Raw genomic sequence first — 23,049 nt, 5'->3', positions numbered from 1 at the left:
TTCACTAAATGGATTGAAATTGCATCATATGATAGTGTAACTCGATCGATGGTATATAAGTTTATCAAGAGAAAAGTAATATGTAGATATAGGCTTTCAAAAAGAATTATCACAGATAATACCAAGAATCTTAATAGCAAGATGATGAAAGAGATATGGGCCCAGTTTAAGATCAAGCATCACAACTTGGCACCCTATCATCCAAAAATGAATGGGAAAGTAGAAGCAGTAAATAAAAATATTAGAAAGATTCTTGAAAAAATGACTAAAACCTATAAAGATTGGCATAAAAAGTTACCTTTTGCTTTGCATGCTTATCGGACATCAGTATGTACTTTTACTAGAACAACCCTTTTTTTTCTAGTTTATGGAATAAAAGCCGTGTTACTAGTGGAAGTAAAAATTTTCTCTTTGAAAATCCTAAAGGAAGTCATTTGGAAGAAGCCGAATGGATCCAAGAGCATTACGAGCAATTGAATTTTATTAAAGAGTAAAGACTGATAGCACCATGTCATGGTTAGTTGTACCAAAAGAGAATGATGTGGTTGCATGACAAAAAAATTTGACCATGATGTTTTCATGAAAGAGAGTTGATTTTGAAAAGGATTTCTCAAGTCAACATGACAATAGAGAAAAATAGACTTTAAATTGGGAAGGTTCATATGTTGTTAAGAAAGTGTTCTCGAGAGGAGCATTAATCCTAACAGAAATGGATGGAGAAAACTTACCCAATCCAATAAATTCAAATGCTGTGAAGAAGTACTTTTTTTTAACAAAAAAAAAAAAGAAAAAGAGCTTAAATTGAAAACCCGTAAAGGGTAGTTTGAGTTAAAAAAATAAAAAAGAAAAAAAAAAGGCTCAAATTGAAAACCCGTAAATGGTGGTTTGAATTCAAAAAAAAAAAAAAAGAGCCTAAATTGAAATCCTATAAAGGGCGGTTTGAGTTCAAAAAAAAAAAAAAGAGCTCAAATTGAAAACCTATAAAGGGCGATTTGAGTTCCAAAAAGAAATGCTCAAATTGAAAACCCACAAAGAGCAGTTTGAGTTAGGAAAGGATATCTAAGGTGAAAGCCCAAAAAGGCAGCATAGAGGTTCAAGACATTACTTTCATAGTGCAAAAGGTAAGTGTGATTTGATGAACTCGAAAAGATTAAGGACTTCAGTTGGATGGTTTTTGAGAAGGGCTCTGGGTTACTTTGATTATGATTATCCGGTAGCCCACTTTAGCCCATTTTTGTAAGTCAATCCTATTCAATCAATAAAATCTATTTTTTTCTGATGTCAACACTAACCTTTTTTTATTTTTTTTTCTTTTTGTCAACCCTTTACTCAGGTTAGAAGAAATATGCATTTGCTTTACATCTGTCGTTATATTGAAATGATAATGAATGAACAAATAATGATATGAAAATTTTCTTCATTACTCTGGAAAGATAAGAGTGGCATGGGTAAGCGAAATGAAGGCAATGGAAACTTAATAAAATGGTGATCTTGGTTTAGTTTAAACTAAAAGATAATGATAGTTTGATTCTTTAACCGAATATGTTCAGAAGTTAAAGGATCCATAACTGATGGATAAATGAAAACAAAAAAGAGCTTGAGAATCTTTTTACCATATTCAGATAAGCCTGACATCTCATAACATTTCATGTAGGCATTCCAAGAAAATTGGTATTTCATAGCACTTCGTGTATACATGTCATTTGCTTTTACATCACAGATGATTGGAGTTGTCAAAAATGAAGCAATAGTTGTTGCAAACACAACCTGTACTAACGTATTTTGGCTTAGTCCAAATTATTCATTTTAGATTTCGATTTAGCCCAAGTCATTTTGTTTCAAATTTTGACTTATGTCAGATCCTTCTTCGACTTAGTCTAAATTATTCATTTGAAATTCTAGTTCTATTTAGGTCATTTTCAGATCCTTCTTTGGTTTAGTCCAAAGTATTCACTTTAGACTTCGGTTCGATCTAGGTCATTTTGTTTTTAAATTTTGGCCTATGCCATATATTTTTTTGGTTTAGTCCAGATTATTCATTTCAGACTTCAGTTCTATCTAAGTCATTTTGTTTTCAGATTTTAGCCTATGCTAGATCTTTCTTTAATTTAGTCCAAATTATTCATTCCAGATTTTGGTTCAGTCAAGGTCATTTTGTTTTGGATTTTAACTTATGTCAGATCCTTCTTTGACTTTCATTTTAGACTTTGGTTCTATCCAGGTCATTTTATTTTTGGATTTTGACGTATGTCAGATCCTTCTTCAGCTTCTTCCAAGTTATTCACTTTAGACTTTGGTTCAATCCAAATCATTTTATTTTGGATTTCAGCTTATATCAGATCTATCTTTAGCTTAGTTCAAGCTATTCATTTCAGACTTCAGTTCGATCTAGGTCATCATTTTTAGATTTCAACCTATGCCAAGTCTTTTTTCGACTTAGTCCAAGTCGTTCATCTTAAGTTCCAGTTCAATCTAATTTTTTTTTTGTCTTTAGACTTCATATTAATCCAGTTTGTTCCTTTCTTAAAAAAGGCCATGATAAGTGTTTATGTCTTTGCATAATTTTTATTTAATAAAAAATATGCAAAGAAAGGCAACTGTAGACACTCATTTTTAGGTAAGTTTCAAAATAGATAATAAATAAATAAAAGAAGAGTTTTAATCCTAGTAAAATTCTAGGATTAGGACTTTAAATTTTGAAACAGGGGTCAATAAGGATGGCTTTTTGAAAAAATAGGGATAAATGGATTAAAAGATAGGGGAAGTTTGATTTTCAAATCCTATTCAACCTTGTACCCAGCCCTATATAAACCCCAGCAATCACAAGAATAGACACACAAAAAAAAAGAGAAAAAACAAAAGTAATCAGAATCAATTTTTTTTTAGTAGAAGGTTCTTGGGGGAATTAGTGGTTTTAATTAGTTTTTTAGAGATTTTTCTAAGTTTTTTGGAACTCTTTTAGAAATTTCTAGAATCTGATGAATTTTTTGATGAAAATTCAAATTTTCCAATGAATTTTTGTAAAAAAATCTAGTTTCCGATGATAAACCCCAGAAATCAATGATTTTTCGATAACATTTAATGAAAAACAACAATAAAAAATCACCTCGAGTGAGAAACAGAAGAGAAGAGAGAGAAAGGGCGTAACATCTGAAGAAAAAAAAATCGATGCCTTTTATAGTGGCTAGAAATGACACTATTTTAGGTTAAAAGCAGGGTAGGATCCATGCGTTTTCTTTTGATCCGACCCGACCCGTAGCATCTCGACCCGTTTACCCATTTTCACTTAGCCACTGTTGAGCCATCGAGTTGAGTCACATTTTAAGTTGTTTCAGCTGCGCCTGTCTTTGAAATCGTATTCCATTCAAGCTCAGTCGAGCTACGCCAAAGTTTTTTTTATTTATCTGTTTATTTATTTATTTATTTTTCTTGTGTATTTATTGATTAAAATAAAATCATTTATTTATTTAATTAAACATTCTTTAATTTTCAATGATTTTCTAAAAATAAAATTTTAAAAAATAGTTTTGAAGAAAAGTTAAAAGTATCAATTTTCCTTGAAAATAAAAAAAATTTTCAAAAAGCATTTTTGAGAAAAAGTTCAAAGTATCAATTTTTCTTGGAAATAAAAGTTTTCCTCAAAAAGTGTTTTTGAAAAAAAGTTAAAAGTATCAATTTTCTTTAAAAATAAAAATTTTAAAAATATATTTTTAAGAAAAAATTGAAAGTATCAATTTTCTTTGAAAATAAAAATTTCAAAATACTTTAAGGAAAAGTTGAAAGTATTAATTTTTCTTAAAAATAAAAACTTCAAAATATTTTTTGAGGAAAAGTTGAAAGTATTAATTTTTCTTAAAAATAAAATTTTCAAAAAAATATCTTTGAAAAAAAGTTGAAAGTATCAATTTTCCTTGAAAATAAAAATTTTAAAAAATATATTTCTGAGAAAAAGTTGAAAGTATCAATTTTTTTTGTATAAAGGCATGGATTTTTAAAAAAAAATAAAACAAAATATGAAAGAGATCCTTATCAAAGGTTGAAGCATTATCTTTTTTTTTTTGTTTTTCTGTTTTTCCTTTTTTAAAAAAATTTTTAATGTTAAATAATCCGACGATGGAGCCTCTACAAGAGAAACAGTAGTTTTCTTGTATACTTTTAAGGTGAGAGAATTTTTTTAATTTTTTGTCAAAAATATTGGAGTCAATTAAGAATAATTTTTAATAATTAATTATTGGATAAAATTTCTAAGGCTTAATGGATAACACGAAATCAAGTTGGTACCATTATTTGATGAGCGTTGTAAGGTGCTATAACCTTCATCACATGTAATCGTACTCTCGAACCTAGTTTGATTTTGTAGACATTGAATCTATCTTTTAAAAATACCTAAGTCGAACTTAAGATTTTTTTTTAAAAAGGATAAATTCAGTCGGTGGCCAATCGCACCTAAACAAAAAAGATTGATCGCGACTCTTTAAGTCAATGTCAAGCGATAGGTCCACAGATCTAGACATTATGATAAGGGATCTCATAATTTAAACCCTATAAATACCCCATCAAATTCAACACAAAGGAGAACAAAAAAAAAAGAGTACAGATATACACAGCAAAAAAGCGGAAAGAAAGTAAAAAAAAAAAATTAAGAGTTTTTTCATAATATTTTATGGTGTTTTGAGTTTAGATAATTTGGATTTTTTTTTAGAGTTCTATGTTAAAGAAAAGAAGTTGAGAAGATACACAAAAGGGAGATATTCAACAAAAAGTTTAGCAATAAAATTTTTGAGGGTTTCAAAGAAACAAGAAAGAAGATAAGGTAATTTCTATTTTTTTCCTTCTTTATTTGTATATTTATTTATGTCACTTAGTTGTTTCTCTTTTTTCTTTATTTAAAATAAATTTTTATAATAAACTTTGAATCCTATTAAATAATTGGATGATTCTTTTTTTTTTTTAATTATGAATTTTACTAAACGATTATAGTATTTCATAATGGATTTTAAGAAAAAATAAAATAAATTTTTAATCCTACCAAACAATTGGAGGATTTAGATTTCTATTAAATCTTACCAAACTATTGGAGGATTTAATGACCTTTATTTTTTAAAATTTTTTATAAAAAGATTTTCAACAAAAAAATCACATCAAACAATTGGGGATATGTAATAATATGAAATCTTACTAAATGATTGGAGTATTTTATTGATTGATTTAAAAAAAAAAATGATTTCATAGAAAACATGTTAATGAATCCAATGTATGGAGCATTTTCAAAGTAGAACACGAGTTTCCATGAATACTCCTAAGGTGAGGGAATTCTTTTAAATTTTTATCAAGTGATTGGAGTAATTTTAAGAACAATTTTTAATATTAAAGTTATTAGGTAAATTACAAACACATTTTAAGGCTTGGATAATATGAAATTAAACTTGTACCATCATTTGATAGACGTTGTGAAGGTGTTATAATCTTCTTCACACATAATCATACTCATGGATTTAGTCTTGGTTTCGTAAATATAAAATCTATCTTGTAAAGATACTTAGTTAAGCTTGAGATTTTTCTTTATAAAGGGACAAATTCAATTAGGTGGTCAATCACACCTAAACAAAAAAGATTGGTAGTAACTCCTAAAGTCAAATCTAGCTATAGGTTTACAAATCTATACATTATAATAAATCACATTTATTTGTGAAAAATGATTCCTTATTTTGGTTCATAAAATGTGTTTTTTGAGATTTTTTTTGAGGTTTTCAACCGTGTCAAAAAAGAAAAAAAGTATGAAGAATCCAAAACTCTCTTCTTCTTAAGGTTTTTTTATATTTAAAAGGAAAAGTAAAAATTTACCTTATTTGCCCTCATTTATTGTATTTGTAGACTATATTATCCTTTCTAGTTTCTTAAAATTAAAAAAAATATATGATTGTTGTTATTTATAGTTTTAACCTCATTGTTGCTTGTAACAAAATTAAAATAAAACATAAAATATCTTTATTAATATTATTACATAGAAAATCTAAAATAAATTTATTTGATATTAAAACGTAGGTACAATGAATCAATATTATGATATAAATTAGGATTTTAAGATTATCTTTGTTGAAAATATGAAAAAAAATTATTTTTAGAATTTTTTAGTTTCAACAAAGATAACGTGTTATTTATGTGTCACATATTATTAACATATTAATGTTATAAATATCACATATTATTTTCATGTGTCATTAAAGATAATATAATAAAATATTTTATTAGATAAATTTACATTTCTCTAGACCAAATACAAAATCTTACATTCTTTAAGGTAATAAAATTCAGGAATCACACATTCTCCTTTAATATCACTTTTCCTTACGGAATCAAAAAATCTATCCACCAAATGCTCCCTCCTTTAATAATTCACAAAGCTCTTTTTTTTTTTCCTTTTTAGATATGTTGCTAGTCTATCTATAAATGGATATTCAATGTTTCCATAACTTTTACTTTGGTTTTACTTTAAGTCTTAATCTTTGAATTGTTTCATTTGAGTTCCAAACTTTGTTAAATGGTTCTATTTTGGTTTTTCTGTTATTGTAGCTTATATGGTATGACATGTGAATATATATATATATATTTATATATATACATATATATATTATGTTTAAGGTTGTTAAAATTTGAATTCTGACCCTTAAAACTATGAGTCCAATATTTTACCAATTGCTCATGCAATTATTAACAACATGTGGATATTTCCTTGACATACTATAGTGTTGTATTTATTATTAAAGAAATGATTTCTAAAGATTATTAAAGTGAAAACATTGGTTTACAACCATTTAATATGCATGTGTATAGAAAAAAAAAATGATGTTTTGGAAGTATGAAAAATTATTGGAATGAAGTAAGAAATGAGTAATTGACTATCATATCATTTATTACGCAAGAGCAATTGACTGCCCTAGTAATTGCCCTAGCACTTGCTCATAATCTAGGACATTCTATTTAGAAAAGCAGTCAATTACCATTGAGGGGAAATCAACTACTCTTCCCAAATTGCTTTGGGCAATCAATTATTAGAAAAAGTCAAAGACTTGTATAAGCTTTATCAAGAACTTTTTATGATGATGATGATCATCCATTTGTATTTTCGATTGTATTGTTCCTTTAAGCCTTGGTTGATCCTAAGATGAAACTTTTAAATAACAAAAAAATGGTTTCAAGCTGTGCTGCAAATAACACTTTCCTTAAGTCTTGTTTCGTCCCTACTACATATAGTATGCAAAAGTCATATAATCGAAATAACTCCAAAATACAATGAAGTCTTTTTTGACTTTACCTTGCATTTGTGACATCAAACTACTAAACACCCTTTGATGAAAATGAAAACATTAAGCTTTAAACATTAATTTGTGCGGAAATAATATCAAAGTAATTTTACTTTATTTGTGAAAATGGATGAAAAAAAGCCTTGGTTGATCCTAAGATGAAACCTTTAAAGAACAAAAAAATGGCTTCAAGCTGTGCTGCAAATAACACTTTCTTAAGTCTTGTTTTGTCCCTACTACATATAGTATGCAAAAGTCATAAAATCGAAATGCCTCCAAAATACAATGAAGTCTTATTTGATTTCACCTTGCATTTTTTATATCAAACTACTAAACACCCTTTGATGAAAATGAAAACATCAAGCTTTAAACATTTATTTCCGCAAAAATAATATCAAAGTAATTTTACTTTATTTGTGAAAAATGGGTGAAAAGAAAGAGAGTTTTTGTATTGTTTAATCTTGAACATATTTTTGAACTACTCAAATGAACACTAACAATCTCTATTTATAAAGATTAAAGCCTAAGGTTGTAACTCTTTAATTGTAATATTTCAATCAAAAATCACTTCTTTTAATTAGAAAGATATCTTTTTCAATTATTAAAGATATATTAGTTTATTTGAATGATTATTCTTTTCATTTCAATTGAAATTAATTTTTACGTTTAAGAAAATTACAAATTTTCAACTAAAGCAATCGATTACTCCTATAAGACAATCGACTACCTCTTTGTAAATTACCAACAAATCGATGGTTCATTTTATCTTTTGGTCACAGTCTTAATCTATTTTAATTTCTGGTTTGCTTAAGCTTTCCAATTTTTAACATTTAAAGCACCAAACCTTCTCTATTGATGAAAATTTCCAAGTCAAGAAAGCAAATCCCTGTCACTATATATGCAATCTAGAATCGTTGGAGTCGGACCACATGGTACACTATTTGTTTGTTTGTAATTATATGACTGTCCATTTCTCTAGTCTTGCAGTCCAAGCAAAAAGAGCTGGAGGTTTCCATTTGGAAAATTAGTTCACAAATCACACCTATACTTTCCTTTGCCTCAACCCCTTTTGTGTCACTCTCAAAATCTTTCCCTGCCTATCCTCATTACTCTCGTAACAACAGTCTCATAATATCCCTATATTTGAAATTGATAACTATTCATGTGATGTGTTCATGAATTTAAGCTTGTTCTTGGAGTTACATCCTTTTCTAGGATAATTGTCCAATTTCTTTTTAAGTAACTTTGTCTACAATTTTAGGTAGTAGTATAGCTCAACTTAAGCCTATTTGAAAGTTCGATTAAAGGGCTTCCACTACAACAAAAGATATATTTTATGACTGAACCCTTAAAAAAGTTGAATTATAAAATGCACTTTTCGATATAGTTCTTCAATCGAATTCTCAAATGAACTTTCGAAAAATCTACCTAAACCTTTAAACCTCTTACTAGCTATTTCAGCTAAACAGAGGTGATCGTAACCTTTTTACTTTATTAAGGCACAGCCTTTCATAAGTAATAATTAACTTAGAATTAAGGTTGATTAGGCAGCTTAATGACAAGATCAAAGAACAAATAATAATAATAATAATAATAATACTAATACACCAACAATAGGTCTTAGTTTTAGAGGAATGGAAACTCGTTTTCTCAATGTGGTTTGAATCACATTCAGTTATTATAATGCTTTAATAATAATACCCAATAAAAAAATAATTAGAGAGGAAAAAAGGAGCCCACATTCTCCAACTACATAATAGTCTATTAGCGCGGATTTCATCATCTTATGATTGCTTTTAATGTTGACTTTGATCGATCAGCCTTTCTCATCAGCTCTTACTTAACTAGCCGGCACATATGAAAAATTATTTTAACATTAATTTTGTTTGGTACAAAGAGGCCGGATAGAGATATTGATTCTAATATTTAAATCTCAGATATGTTATCACTTTTTAAGAATGATTATATAAATCAATTTAATTAAAACTCAATATTCATCTTTAACACTAATTTACATGGCAGTATTCATAACACAAAGATTGAATGTTAATATACATAATTCATAAATATGTATTACATTTTTTCTGTATTTCAAAATATAGGCATTGTTCATCATACATTTCCAAGTTCCAACATTGGAGTGGAGTTAGAATCTTCATATTTGACAGCAATTTGTTCTTTCCATACCCATTATATTGCTTTCTCCCATACAGAGTATTTTGAGGAGCTTGGAACTCCAAAACCAGCAGATTCGATCCCAAAGCTAAAACTATATGCATACTTTCCATCATTTTTGCTACAATTCATTTAGAAATGAACCCGGATCGGAGCCCTTAATTCGTCAGCAACAAAACAATCAAACATGGAATTAATTTGTAGGATTAAGCTATGGGGTTTGCCATGTGCGATGTTTAACTGACCGTTGAGAATTATGTAGCAAGAAAAGCTTTCTCATGAATAGCCTCATGAAAACCAACATGCCTGGTCTTCTTGGAGAAAACCTGGCAGTATTGTTTTTGGACAATTTCAAGGACTGGGAACATCCCAATACTACCATGTCTCCTGAAGACCTTGAACTGCGACTTCTTGACAACTCTTCATTGAAATCTTCCCACAACAGGTCCATCTTTTCCTCTTCATCTTCGGCAACCACTTTCTTGGACAGCTTTGAACCTTCCTCTACATATGGAAAGCTCTTTCTTTCCTGATGCTCATCTGGTCTATCTGCGAAGGTATCTTTTTCATCTTCTGCTTCTTTCTCTGTTGTAGCTTTTCTGTCAAGAAAAACATCAGGAGATGCTGCAGGAGACAGACGCCACAACGGCGGTGAATCAATACCAAAAGGGTACAAGTCAGTGGTGGTAGGGAAGCTGAATTCTTCAGTAGCAGCCATGGCCTGGCTGATCTACAGCTCTTTAATTTCTAAACATGGGATAGCAAAAAGAGAAGGCTGTATTGGGTTGGAGGTTTGGTGGTGGTTGCCTTGGAAATTTTAGCTCAACTGCTTCCACAAGTTTAACAACTTTTTATTTTATGTTAAGAAGCTAGATTGAGGGTCCCCAAAAAAAGGGATTTCAATTTTTTTTGGCTCCCTTGAAGTAGGCCACCTATCCATAATTTGGTACTCACCTATTGTCATCCTGGCAAAAAAAAATGATGTCAAGTCAAATAGTGAAATAATTTGGTAAATTTGTTTTGTTTTACACTAATAAGACCAATTTATAAAGTGATTAGGTAAGATCCACAAAGTTTTGTAGCGTACGGACTTTTTCTTTCTAATTTACAATGCTCATCTCTATTGGTACAATTATAAGCTTTTCGTGACCATGGCATTTTTTTTTTTCTCACGTCTTGATCATTTAAACTTCAAATTGCCCATTTAAAAGTATAATTTGGGCAACCATTCAGTTCAAGTTAAAACTTCTTATGTACACCCAAATTTAGTGTTGGTGTACGATTCCTCTCATCAATAGTCAAAGAATAAGTTTAAAATCCTCTTTTTGCAATTAAAAAAAAAAAATAGAACGTTTTTACATCTAGATGAGGCACATAGAGTAAATCTAGGTAAGTATACTTCCTACTCTTTTGATTAATAACATGATAGGTGTATATATAATAAGTTTGAGATTCAAATTTAAATATTTATAATTTTTTATTTATATATAAATTATTAAGAATGGTAATGATTTAAATCAGTTTAAATTTGGTTTATTTTTTTAAATATTACATAATACCATGAATTTAAAATTTTTTATCGGAATTTGATTTAATTCTTTATATAATTTAAGCCGAATTAAATTGAATTTTATTGGTTCAATTTGATTTAATTTTTTAGTTTTTAAAAATTAATTTTTTATTTTTTATATCATTTTAATATAAATTTTTAATATATAAAAATAGATTTTAATATAAAATTATTATTTTTATTTTATAACAAAAAATTAAGAAAAATATATAATTTCATTTGATTTTTTTTTTTATTTTTTATCTCTCAATCTAAAATTCGATCTTAATTTAATATATACATTTAATATATAAATTAATCCCAACCGAATAAAACAATCAATCCAAACTGAATTAAACATTACGATTTCAAATTAATTTTTAATTTTTTTCAATTTTTTTAGTACTTACAAATTATGATTTTATTATAAAAAATTAATAACTGAAATATTAATCTCATCCCCTCATTAAAAATAAATAAATCAATAAATTTTTTGGTGTTGCAAGATGGTTATTGTTATTATTTTTAAAGAGGTTTTTGGTAAGGACATGATTGAAAATGAAGATTGTAAATGCAACCCAGCCAATTAATCCAGTTTTATGCACTGCATGATATACAGAGCAAAATTGCTGTGAATATAGTTGTTTAATTGCTTATCCATCGCCGGATTGAGAGGAGAGGAGTTAGCCTTTGTCTTTCTCCAATCTTATTTTTCCACTTTTTAGAGTTGACTTACAGGCTCATACGTGAAACTTCTTGAAAGAGATCGCATGCATCGCATCCCCATCCCTGTCAGTTTTATAAAACCAGTGATTTTCTGTTTCATGACTCCTATTTTTTTATTCTTAAAATCTTTGAATATTCTTTTCAGCTCTTCTTCGGGTTTTTTCTCATTGAGATGGTCTGATTTATCCATATCCATGGCCCAGCCTACCTAAACTTCAGCTCTTCAGCTTAGTTAAACATGCAGTTTTAGTTTTTTTAGCATTATAGTCTGTTTTTCTTTTCTTTTCTTTTCTTTTTTTTATTTAAGACTGTTAATATTTGAATTTTAATTACTGTAATTAAAAGTTCATTAATAGATCAAGTGACTTTATTGACAGCTCTATAAATTGTTTTGAAATCTATAATATATAATTTCTATAAGAAAAATTGAAAGTAAAATTTTGGAGTTTGAAGGATCTAGATGTTGGAGACATCACGTCTAAGCTTATTTGCTGACAGTGACGAATTTTGATATTTAATTTTGAGGGATCAATTAATATTATTCTGAATTTTAATTTATTTTCTTCATATGTAAACTACTATATATATTATCAATATAAATATATATACAAGAAATATACTAAAAATAACTTACAAAATTATAAATTTTATCAATTTATAAATAAATGTACAAAAAAACATAATACATCAAATAAATTATTTTACTTAAAACTGTGAATGATTTAAAAAACACGAATAAATCAGTTGCTAAATAATATATTTTTTTATCAAAATAAGAAAAATAAAATATGACATTAAATGAATAAAATTAATACTTTGAGATTAGATGTTAATAATTTTTTAACCTTTTAAAAAGTTATTCAAATCTAATTTTTATGTTAGAAAAAAAATTGCATTATAATAGGAGAAAAAATCTAAAATAAAATTCAAAATGAAGATTATATAGAGAGAAGTTGCGGTTAATTAAAAAAAATGTGTTTAATACTTGATTGTGGATTTGAAGTCTTATAAAGAAACTAGAAAGTCAATTTGCCTTTTGTTAAATGGACATGATTATGATTGTAAGTGATATATGCTTCTTAATTCTTATAAAAAAATCTCTTGATTTTAAGGGTTTGTAAGTAATAATTGATTGGTATAACAAATAAACAAATAATAATATGATTTTAATCTCTCTTAAACTATAATGCATAAGATAAATATACATCCGTAATCATAAACATTGAAGTAAAGCTAAGGTAACAAAATTTTTTATGTGACTCTCAACAGATCAATGGATTTTATTTACCCAAAAAACATCTTTATAATACCTTTTTATTGGTCTTACGCAAATTTGCCATTTGAATTTCAGTCTTATTAGCTAGTTTAACTGAATCAACTGGACATAATACATTTACGTCGAGAACAGAGCTTCTAGATTATTTGATTCCCTTAACAAACTTGATTTTTTTTTTTTTTTTGGGGGGGAGAGGTTAAAGACCACTTTTGGCTTGTATAATCATCCACCTTTGCCTCATGTTACAAAGGGTTTTTAAAATTTTTGGGAGAGGGCCAAGGCCCTCTCTGGTTTGAATAAGCATCTACCCTGTTTGCTGGAGCTTTTTTTTATCGCAGTATCACATGTTGTCTTATGCATGAATCCAGGAAATTATATTTCTTAACCATATATAGAAGCAATGATTCGATCCAAAGAGGAAGGCTGTGGTCACATTTGTCTCATCTCAATTGTGCTGTAGTGTACAACCCTTGGATATTAGCTGGAGATTTCAATGTCATAGTTCACCCTACCGAAATGCTCAATTACAATGGCACTCAAACTTTAAATTTTGATATGAGAGAATTTCAGAAGTACTTGACTCAAGTAGCCTTGTTCGATCATGCTTATGTAGGACCTCAATTTACTTGGTTCAACCATCAGCCTGAAAGTTATTTAGCAAGGAAATTGGACAAAGTTCTGATAAATGACTTATGGCTTTCAACTTATCCATAGTCATATGTAGAGTACTTAGCTCCTGAGGTTTCGACCACTGTGCAGCACTCATCAAGCTTCATATGACTACTCATTCTCCTCCTAAACCATTTATGTTTTTTAACTATTGGACTGGGCACCCAGAGTTCAAGTTAATTGTGAAGAACTAATGGAAAATCCCTGTTAAAGGCAACCTTATATCAATGATGCATACAAAAATTAAAGAGGTTAAAACTGGAGCTTAAGAAGTTTAATTTTTCTTGCTATATGGTGAACTGCCTGGAAGAGTGCAAGCTAAAAGAGTGGAACTGGAATCAATTCAGAAAGTCATCCTATCTCATTCCCACACAGAATAATTGATAAAGATTGACAGAGGCCAATATGAAAAACTCAAAGCATTGATGAAGGTCGAAAGAGCTGAAAAATCTAGAATAAGAAGGTTGTAGGAAAGGGACCAAAACGCAAAGTTCTTTCACGAGAAGGTAGCAGCTAATCAAAATAAGAGCACAATAAGAGTAATAATCAATGCAAAAGGGAACATATTGGATTCGTTCTCCCAGATATCGCAGGAAGCTATCTTATACTATTAAAAGTTAATTGAAGAAGTTGATAACAATGTCACAGGTTGCACATATGAATTTCTGACTGAGCTACTGCAGAGAGCCTTATCCAAAGAAGAACAGGACATACCTACAAGACCATTTTCCAAAGAAAAGATTCAGGGAACCATTTTTTCACTCAATAGTGAGAAATCTCCAAGCCATGATGGCTTTACAACACACTTTTCAAGCAAACCTGGAATATTGTTGGAAATGATGTTTCTAATGCTATTATGCGTGCATTTCCTTCAAGCAGGAAATATGTTACCTGCTTTAAATTCAACAATTGTTGCACTGGTGCCTAAGTGCAAAAATCCTAGTAGCATCAGGGACTACACCTATCTCGTATTGCACCATAGTCTATAAATGCATCACCAGGATACTAGCTAACAGGTTTAAGAAATTTCTGTTGGGATTATTAGTTGCAGTCAAAGTGCATTTATAGAGGGGAGAAGTATCACAGATAATGTCCTTTAGGCTCACAAGATGGTTTAAGGTTATGGTAGATCCACATTATCTCTAGGTGTGCAATCAAGATTGACCTCCAAAAAGCTTTTGGTTCAGTGGACTGAAATTTTATTCATGCTGTTTTTAAAGCAATATAGTGCCAAATTAATTCATAGGATGGATAATGAGCTATATTACAACCTCTTTATTTTCTATGTCCCTTAATGGACGATTGGTGGGCTATTTCAAATGAGCTAGAGGAATAAGGCAGGGACATCCAATGTCCTCTTATTTGTTTAATTTGGCAAACTATGTACTATCAAGATTACTTGATGTAGATGCCAAATATGGGGTATTTGCTTTCCACCCAAAATGCAAGAAAATAAGCTTGACTCATTTATGCTTTGCTGATGGTTTACTGATTTTTGCAAAGGGTACCTTGGATTTTTTGTTAGGAATAAATGAGGTGTTGGAAGTTTTCTACACCATTTGTAGTCTACAACTGAATTGTGGGAAGAATGAATCACACAGGGATCAATAGAAGATTGATACTTTGCCAGTCAGATATCTAAGGTTTCTTTTGGTAACTAGAAGGCTTACAGAGAGAGATTGCTTACCTCTATCAGAAAAAATTACAAGGATTAAAAACTAGGTTGCAAGGCATTCGTCATATGCTGGTAGACTTCAATTAATTCATTAAGTGTTATTTAGTGTTCAAAACAATTGGTGAAGACATTTTATTCTCACCATACATTGGCTAGTTAATGAAGATAAATCAATTGTGCTTAGGGTTTTTTTGGAAAGGAAAAGAAGAAACAGCGAAAGGAGCTCGAGTAAGTTGGTAGGCAATATGTTATCCCAAGTTTGAAGGAAGGCTAGGAGTCAAAGATATATTATCCTGGAACCAAGCTTATATTATGAAGAATCTTTGATCCATCTTTACTAAAGCAAGGTCAATATGAATATCATGGTTAGAAGCTTATGTATTGAAAGAGAGAAGAATTTGGCACGTAATAGCCCAATGAAACAGTATCTGGAGCTGCAGAAAATTATTTCATTTGACGCAAATTGCTCACAAATCATTAAGTGGGGTATGGCATTTTCAAAGGGTTGTTATTCGACTGCAATGGTATGGAATGAGATCAATCCTAAACAAGAAAAGGTGGGATGGCATAGGCTTATATGGTTTAAATACCATATTCCAAAACACTCACTGATAGCCTGGATGGCCGCTCTGAATAAACTTCCAATGAATGACAAATTGAAATCTTGGCTAATGAAGATAGAAAGCAGGTGCTGTTTATGCCAATGTGAGGATGAATCCAGGGATCATGTGTATTTTGACTGTGTTTACACTAAATAAGTTTGGAAAATAGTACTCCGGTTATGTAGGATTAAGAGGAGTAGAAAACTGAGAAGCTAAGTTGAGTTGGACAGTGAGCGGGTTGAAAGGGAAAGCTTTGATCTCAATTATATATGCATAGCTTGAAATGCTTCGATATATTTGATATGGAGGAAAGCGAATCAACAACTGTTCAAACATATAGAAGAGACAACAAGACTTATAGTGGATAGATGTAAGGATGCTGTGAGATATAGGTTGCACGGATTAAGGCAGATTGCAGGAGATATAGTAAATAAATAATTATGCGAAGATTAAATTCTTAATATAGCAATTCTTGAATAAATTGCTAATACACTTTCATTTTTTATTTTTGTAAAGTTGTGGAATAATTGTGTTGTAGCTGATGTTTTCTTGCTTTTAAATAAATAAAATTTAGCTTACTAAAAAAAAATAATTTAGGATTTGGGTCTTGAGGTGTTATAAGATTTTTTAAGGTGTGGCTGGGGACAACGGTACAAGTGACAAGATGACATGAGGCATTGGTTGGGAGAATGAAGAGGTGATAAACTGCACTGTTATTTAAAAATTTTTCAACTTCTTTTTCTTTATATAGTTTTTTAAATTTTAAATCTTTAAAATGAAAAATAAAATATATTTTATTATTTCTACATTGTATAAAATTTGAGGTTTGATGGGTATAATTTTTTGGAGTATATCATCTATAATTATTGTAATACAATTAACTAATTAAAATTTAGTATTAAGTAAGGTTTACAAAAAAAATTATAGTCTACACTTTTTAAGTGATCGACCCTACATAATTTTTTGTTATGATTGTCTAATTGCATTATTGTAATAAAGAAAATTGTAGGTGAAAATTTTCAACTTCTTTTGCTTTAGTTTTTTTAAATTTTAAATATTTAAAATGAAAAAATAAATAATATATTATTATCTATATAAAGTTTGAGGTTGGATGGGTATAATTTTTGGGAATATATCACCTAAAATTATTGTGATACAATTAACCAATTAAATTTTAATATTGTGTAACGTTAAAAAAAATTATGTAAAGTTTATAATTTTAAGCTGTGGACCTTTATATAATTTTTTTGTTGTGATTGATATGATTGTAGTAAAGAAAACTGGGGTGAAATGCTCCCTATTTATTTGGCTTTCATATTGGAATTTGATTTTTTAAAAAATATTTATACGATAAATTGATGTTGGATAAGTATTAAACTTATATTTATTTTGAAATTTTGAAATTTGGTATTTTATAAAAGTTTAATAAAATTATTGAATTAAAATAATTATCTGACAATCCTTTATTTATTTTTCTTGCATTTTTTTTTTTATTTGTAACTTCTTTTTGTTTCTTTCACATGACTCAATTTATTAACATTTGCAGAAAAAAGTAAAACAAGAAAAGATTAATTGGACACTGGATAAAGATTGATGGAGAGTTATAAAGGTTGATAAAGACTAAAGAATGACAAAGAGAGTAGGAAGTAAAAAAACAAAAAGAAAGCTGAGGTACCTACGTGGTAGCCAGCTTTTGCATAATATTTTTTTTAATGAATTTTTTAGAGATTTCAGCATTCTAGGCTCTCCATGTCACTTAAGCTTTTTTTTTTTCTTTTTTTTTTTTTTGCTCCTTTTCGATCCTTCATTGGAAGGGCGGCGTGATTCTCCCATCTTTGTTTTTTTTTTTTTTTTTAGTTTTTTTTTATTTAAAACACCTTTTAATTTTTATACATTTTGACTTTTCATCTTCCTTCTTTTCTCTATTCCTTTCTTTAAATGTCGGCTTTCCTCTCTATTTATTTTCACATCATTGTAGACATTTATTTGATCCAAAAATGAATTAATTGGTTTTGGCTCAATAGCATCTAGGTTATCATGCCCAATTACCTATTTTTTATTTTTGGATTTATTTATTTATTATTTTATTATTTTTTAGTTTTTATCTTTGTTGATTATCATTGATTTTTTATTTTTTATTTGCTTGATTTATCTTCCTATTAAGTATTCAATAAGATAATAGTGATAATATAAAAAAATGAATAATAATAATAATAAATAAATAAATAATTTTACTGTAGATTAGGATTGGTAGAGTTGTAAACAAATGAAATCTATTAAGGATAATATGAAAATTTAGTCAGAGGACAAGTTGTGATTAATCAGAAACTCTTGATTTTGTCTTATAAATATATACAAAGACACAGCAACAGACACATAAAAAATATATAGATTACAAGCAATAAGACCAAAAACAGAAAGGAATATAGAAACAAAGATAAGAAACATAAAGGAAATCACACAAAGGGAAACCAGAAAGCAGTCAAAATTTTAGGAGATTTTTTGTTCAAAAAAAATTTTTTTCTAGAAATTTTCTGAAAAATTTTTAAATTTTGATGGAATTTTTGACAATGTTTGAATTTTTTGGTGAGATTTTAACGAGATTCCCAGATTCTAGCAAGTTTTTCAGTTTTCGATGACATTTCCAGAAACCAGTGAAGTTTCAACCAACTTCTGGTGAATAAACCCAGATTTTAGTAACATTTTTTAGAATCTGGTGAATGTTCAACCGATGTTCTTAAGGAATCTAGAGAGAGAGGAAAGGGAAGAAGAAAGAGATGGGAAAAAAGAAATCTGAGGAAGAAACACCGGATTCGAGCTTTTATACCTAACCAAAATGATGTCTTTTAGGCATTAAACGACCCTAGGATTGCACATTTCTATTTAGATGACACGTCTCGTAGCGCAACCTGCTTTTAACCTATGTACCAATCGAACCCTTCAACCTAGCCAAGCCATACTGAGCTATTAAGTCGCGTCCCTAGAGCCAAATTCTGTGTCTACAGTTAAGCGAAGTTCCAGCCATCGAGCTGAGTTCCAGTTGCCAAGTCGAGTCGTTTTGATATTTTTTATTTTATTTTATTTTATTTATTTAGTTATTATATTTATTTCACAAGTTTTTTTTACATGATTAATTTTAGGAAAAGTAAAAAATAAAATATAAAATATTTTTGAGAATAAATAATAATTATCCAATGATGGAATTTGTAAAAATTTCAAATGGTAAATTTCTACAAAATTTTTTAGGTAAGAAATTTTGTCTAAATTTGTCCCAAATGATGGAATAATATAAATAAAATGTCAATAATAATAATTGATATTTATTTAAAAAAAACAAAAAAGAGAAAAAATAAAAAAATAAAAGATAAAAATATTAATAAAATTTTGGAAAAATGCTAGTTAACCAAGGATGAGATTTCTTTAAATTTGTCTCAAATAGTGAAATAATTTAGATGAAATTTCAAAAAAAATAACTGTATTCTTTTCCAAATATAAGAATTTGGTTGAAAATATTTTATAATTATCCAATGATGAGATTCTTAAAAATTTCAAATGGTAAATTCCTAAGAAATCTCTACATGAAAAATTTTTCTAAATTTGTCTCAAATAGTAAAAGAATTTAAATCAAATTTCAAGAAAAATAATTGTCATATTATTTTCTTTAAAAAAAAGAAAAATAAAAAAGAATTTCTAAATAGGCCCAAATGGTAGAGAATTTAGAAATTCAAAAGAGAAGATATTTTTAATTTGACCCAAATTATGGAATAATTAGATATATTTTTAACAAAAGATCAAAAAAATAAAATAAAAATGATTAAACTTTTTTTCCAATGATGGAGCCTCTTCAAGAAAACAACTGGAATTCTTGAATACTCTTAAGGTGATAAAATATTTTTAAGAGTTTTACCAGATTGATGGAAGAATTTTAAAAGTTATTTCAAATATTTATTAAAATTTAAAACCATTAGAATCAAGACCTTAGGATAAATTTAAAATAAAGTGGTACAATCCTTTGGATGGGCATATAGGGGTGCTCTAACATTCTCCATATGTAACCAAACTCTTGAACATTGTCCTAATTAGTAGACCCGAACCTATTCTTTTAGGAACCCTTAGTCAAGCTTAGAAACTCCTTAAAAGGGCAGATTCTTTAGGTGACCAATCACACATAGTTAAAAAAAGATTGGCGACGATGCCATTTGTTAAGTCTAGCTATAAATTTTCAGATCTATATGTTATGACAGTTTGGTGGCTCCACTAATGAGTGCTAGAGAGTCAGGCCATAAATTTTAAATTTATCCTATGCTTTGATCTAATGGTTGTAAAGTATAAAGCTTGTGTTAATTGTTTACTTTTCCTTTTTTGTTTCCCACTTGATTTATGAGGTTGATAATTATATGTTCCTTTACACATACTATCACATGCATTCTCATTACATGAGCTCTATACCCAAGCTTCATCCCTCTTAGGATGGAGTAAAGTACTTATGCTCTCATGACATGATAATCTCTATAATGGCCAGTGAAATATTCCCACTCAAATTAAATCTTTTTCGTTGGTACCCTAAGATGGATGAGGATTGGATTACCTTATTAGTCTATGATGGACGATGATGTAAAGAACAATTTGAAAATTGTTAGTGGTCAAAATCACTTAACCCTGCATATAGTGTACACTTAAAAGGTTAGCATTAAGATAGATCTATTTCTACTCATTGATAGATGTAACCCGAAGATAAGACATACGAAAGAATGGTTTGTGATCTAATCATTTTGTTTATTTGACTTTACGAATTTGCATTATCATGTCATGTATCATTTTCATTGTGATATGTAACATTGTGCATCTGCGTCATTTTCATATTAGATTTCATCCTTGAAAATGTACATTTCATTTATGCATCAACATACCAAACATAAAGCATAGCATATCATTTTTTATCGTAATTATAATATTCAAGGTTTAAGGATAGCTCCACCGACTAAGAATCCCACACAATCAACTCACCAATATAATACAAGAGCTCAAGTCAGACAAATGGAACAAGAAAATTTTAATCATCTTAAGAGGATAGAGAAAGCTTAAAAGAAGTTGGAATGAGAGTTGAATAAGATTCTGGATGCTTTGAATAAGTTAAACAAAAGAAAAAAAATAGAAGGAAATACTAGTCAGCAGGACCATCCATCACAATACCCTTCTAGTTTTGAGTCGCATCAAGCTCAATCTATACAAGATCGACCACTATAGCAGTTCATGTATCCAATAAGATATACATACCCTAGAATGCCATCAACTTCAAACTCAAGGTAGTACCAGAGTTATGTAAATCCTATTTTTATTGAGAAGGCAGTAGAACTAATACCAATCCCTAACTTAGATGATCCAGAAAAGAAAAAAAAAGTAAGGCCTAAGGAGAATGAGACTTTAGAAGGTTCAAAAGCGGAACAAAAGATAAGCTTGTTAGAGGAAAGGTTGCGAGCCATAAAGAAAATTAGTTTTTATGGTTCTGTAGATGTTGGTGGGCTCTGTTTAGTCTCGAATGTCATTATTCCTCCAAACTTCAAGTTTCAAAGTTTGAAAAGTATGATGGTATAAAATATCCGAAGACCCACATTACTATATACTATCAAAAAATGGTTGTCCATGCTAATAATAAAAAATTGTTAATACACATTTTTTAAGATTAACTTATGAACTCTATTGTTATGTGGTATGTCCAGCTGGACATGACTCGTATTCAATCCTAGAGTGATATAGTTTACGACTTCATTAGTTAGTATCGACATATCATAGACTTAACCCCTGATCATTTATCTCTATAAAATATGAAAAAAAAGGCAACTGAATCATTCAAAGAGTACGTCCAAAAGTGGAAGAGCTTCATATGATTGAGAAAGAGACCATAGTGTTGTTTGTTAGCACTTTGAAATCTCTCTATTATGAAAACATGATAGGAATGCAAAAAAAAAATTTTCCAACATGGTGATCTCAGACAAAATCATTGAAAATGCCATTAAAAATGGTAAGTTAGAATAAGGGAAAATCAAGAAGGTACCAAAAAAGAAAGAAACTGAAGCTCAAGCCATGAGCTTTGACAGACAGTTCATGGGATATCAACCTTATCCACCACAAGATTATTCCTCATACTATCATGCTATGAATAATACCTCACTTCACCCATATCAACTTTCTCTACAACCATCTTATCCATTAACATACCAGCCCATCTTCAACCTCTAAGCTCTCATATACAGCTTTGACATTCAACCTCCCGTAAAACCCTAGATTTATTCTGCTAACCCAATAAGTGATTCACAAGAGCAATAAACTACCTGATAAAAACTCATACTTGACCCAATCCTTATAATTTATATGGAGTTATATCAATATCTCTATAACAACCACTTGATTGCTCCCAGTCGTCTAGAGCCGCTCAAGTCACTTTATCCTAAATGGTATGATCTTACAGTTCACTGTGACTATTACTATAAAATTGCTAATCATTTCACTAAAAATTACACTGCTCTAAAGTATAAAGTGCAACGTTTGATCAAGGATGAAATGATAAACTTTGATACAAGGGTGATAACAACACCAAATGTTAATGGCAATCCATTGCCCAATCACAATGTCAATTCTTTGAATGAAGATCAAGAATGAATGTGATATGAAAAACTTAGAGAGTTACAATAAATCAGGGGGCCAGATATCAGGAAAAAGTTTTTGCTTAATCGTATAGGGGCATAATTTAAAAAGAAAAAGATGCTAAGGCTAGATGTTGTTTGTCATTCTAGGTTTTCTTTTAGAGTAATGTTAAGAATTCTTTCATGCAATAAGATTTCATTTGTTATCATTTTAATAAAAAGCAAGTTAATACATTTCATTACATTTTCTTTTTCATCCAAACCATTATTTTATGCTTTGATATTTCTCATATCTTTTCATTCCCATTCTCAAATTTCAAATGATAAATATTTAGACAATGATAACAATAATTTTAGGATTTAATTTTGAAAACTCATTCACATTGATCTGAAGAGACTATTTGAGCAAAAATTAAAAAAAAATAAACT

At 29.1% G+C, this 23,049-nt stretch overlaps 1 protein-coding gene across 1 annotated transcript; it reads right to left on the bottom strand.

Annotated features, from left to right (window-relative positions):
- Positions 1–9,356: 9,356 nt before the first annotated feature.
- Positions 9,357–10,328, bottom strand: LOC111277707 (uncharacterized). The gene has a single exon (XM_022864121.2). It carries the CDS (start codon positions 10,195–10,197, stop codon positions 9,691–9,693), a length of 507 nt encoding a protein of 168 aa, XP_022719856.1. The 5' UTR covers positions 10,198–10,328; the 3' UTR covers positions 9,357–9,690.
- Between the last annotated feature and the right edge of the window lie 12,721 nt (positions 10,329–23,049).

Source organism: Durio zibethinus, chromosome 7 (assembly GCF_047325235.1).
Source record: "Durio zibethinus cultivar Kanyao isolate XHJ-2024 chromosome 7, ASM4732523v1, whole genome shotgun sequence".
Taxonomy (NCBI): Eukaryota; Viridiplantae; Streptophyta; class Magnoliopsida; order Malvales; family Malvaceae; genus Durio; species Durio zibethinus.
This window is presented reverse-complemented; position numbering and strand designations above follow the sequence as displayed.